This window comes from Aplysia californica, unplaced genomic scaffold (assembly GCF_000002075.1).
Source record: "Aplysia californica isolate F4 #8 unplaced genomic scaffold, AplCal3.0 scaffold00031, whole genome shotgun sequence".
Taxonomy (NCBI): domain Eukaryota; kingdom Metazoa; phylum Mollusca; class Gastropoda; order Aplysiida; family Aplysiidae; genus Aplysia; species Aplysia californica.
In genome coordinates, this window is record NW_004797301.1 from 2230803 (window position 1) to 2231947 (window position 1145).

General features: G+C 39.9%; 1 protein-coding gene across 1 annotated transcript in view; it reads right to left on the bottom strand.

The window, feature by feature from the left end:
* Positions 1–435: 435 nt before the first annotated feature.
* LOC101862775 (gamma-butyrobetaine dioxygenase) overlaps positions 436–1145 on the bottom strand; it is a gene marked incomplete at both ends in the record, with an annotated part of 21869 nt that continues 21159 nt past the window's right edge. Inside the window, 1 exon segment of the mRNA XM_013091295.1 lies at positions 436–560. Coding sequence (XP_012946749.1) covers positions 436–560 — 125 coding nt within the window.

The following is a 1145-nucleotide window of genomic DNA, read 5'->3' on the forward strand; positions in this document are numbered from 1 at the left end:
GCTTTTTTGAGAGCATCCGAGCAAAGGAATGAATGGAGAGCCATGATCGCCGATGTCTGTTGCAGATCTGGCACTGGATGATGATGATAATAGTCTATGTGATCGGTCTTAATGTAATAGAGAAGCAATGGAAAGTTGGTTCAGGGTAGTGGTAATTAATAGTTTATATGTTAGGTCTTTATGTAACTGTGAAGTGAAAGACAGTTGTTTCAAGATAGCAATAAGTAATAATGCATGTGCATGTATGTGTGTGCATATGTGTGTGTGTGTGTGTCTGTGTATGTGTGTGTATGTATGTGTGAGAGTATGAGTGCGTGTGTTGTTCACTCACTCTATACAATGTAACAGCTGAAGTCCAGGCGGCGACTCATGGTGTATGTGTGTGTGTGTGTGTGTGTGTGTGTGTGTGTGTGTGTGTGTGTGTGTGTGACTCACTCTATACAATGTAACATCTGAAGTCCAGGCGGCGACTCATAGTGGGGCTGATCCATGTGAAGGTCAAGACGCACAGGAGAATAGGCTGCGTTGATTGGCTGAGGGGTACTGACCACGTCGAACGTCTGGGGAGGGGAGGAAGGAAGTGGTCTGGTAAATATAAACTCTTGAAAAAAAACCCCGCATATTCTAGACTCATATTGTTTGGGTTTTTTTGTAATTTTTAATTATTATTTTTTTGGGGGGGGAGTGTTGTTGTCGTTGTTGATTTGTTGTTGTTGTTGTTGTTGTTGTTGTTGTTGTTGTTGTTGTTGTTGTTGTTATTGTTTTGTTTTTGTTTTTCGTGTGTTTTTTTAAAAATAAAAATTCAGCAGTACTTGCTGTCAGTTAAGTTCAAAACTATTGAAGTGTTTGTTCACTTACAATTAAAGTTATAGACCTTTTAGTAAGATGAGTGTAATAGCGTACTATGCACTTATGCGTTTCTGCGTTTCTTTTTTTTAAAGAGTATAATATACGACTCGTAATATGGTTGCAGAAGAGAAAGGAAGTAAAGGGGGGACTTCCAAGATTAAAGATGTTAGCCAGTGTTGAACATTTTTCCTCCACACATATACATAGACACATTATGTCTACACATCCACCCACCCTCCCACCCACTAGCAAATTCTCTTGTCCTAAACCCCGTCCACAGAGCACACACACACACA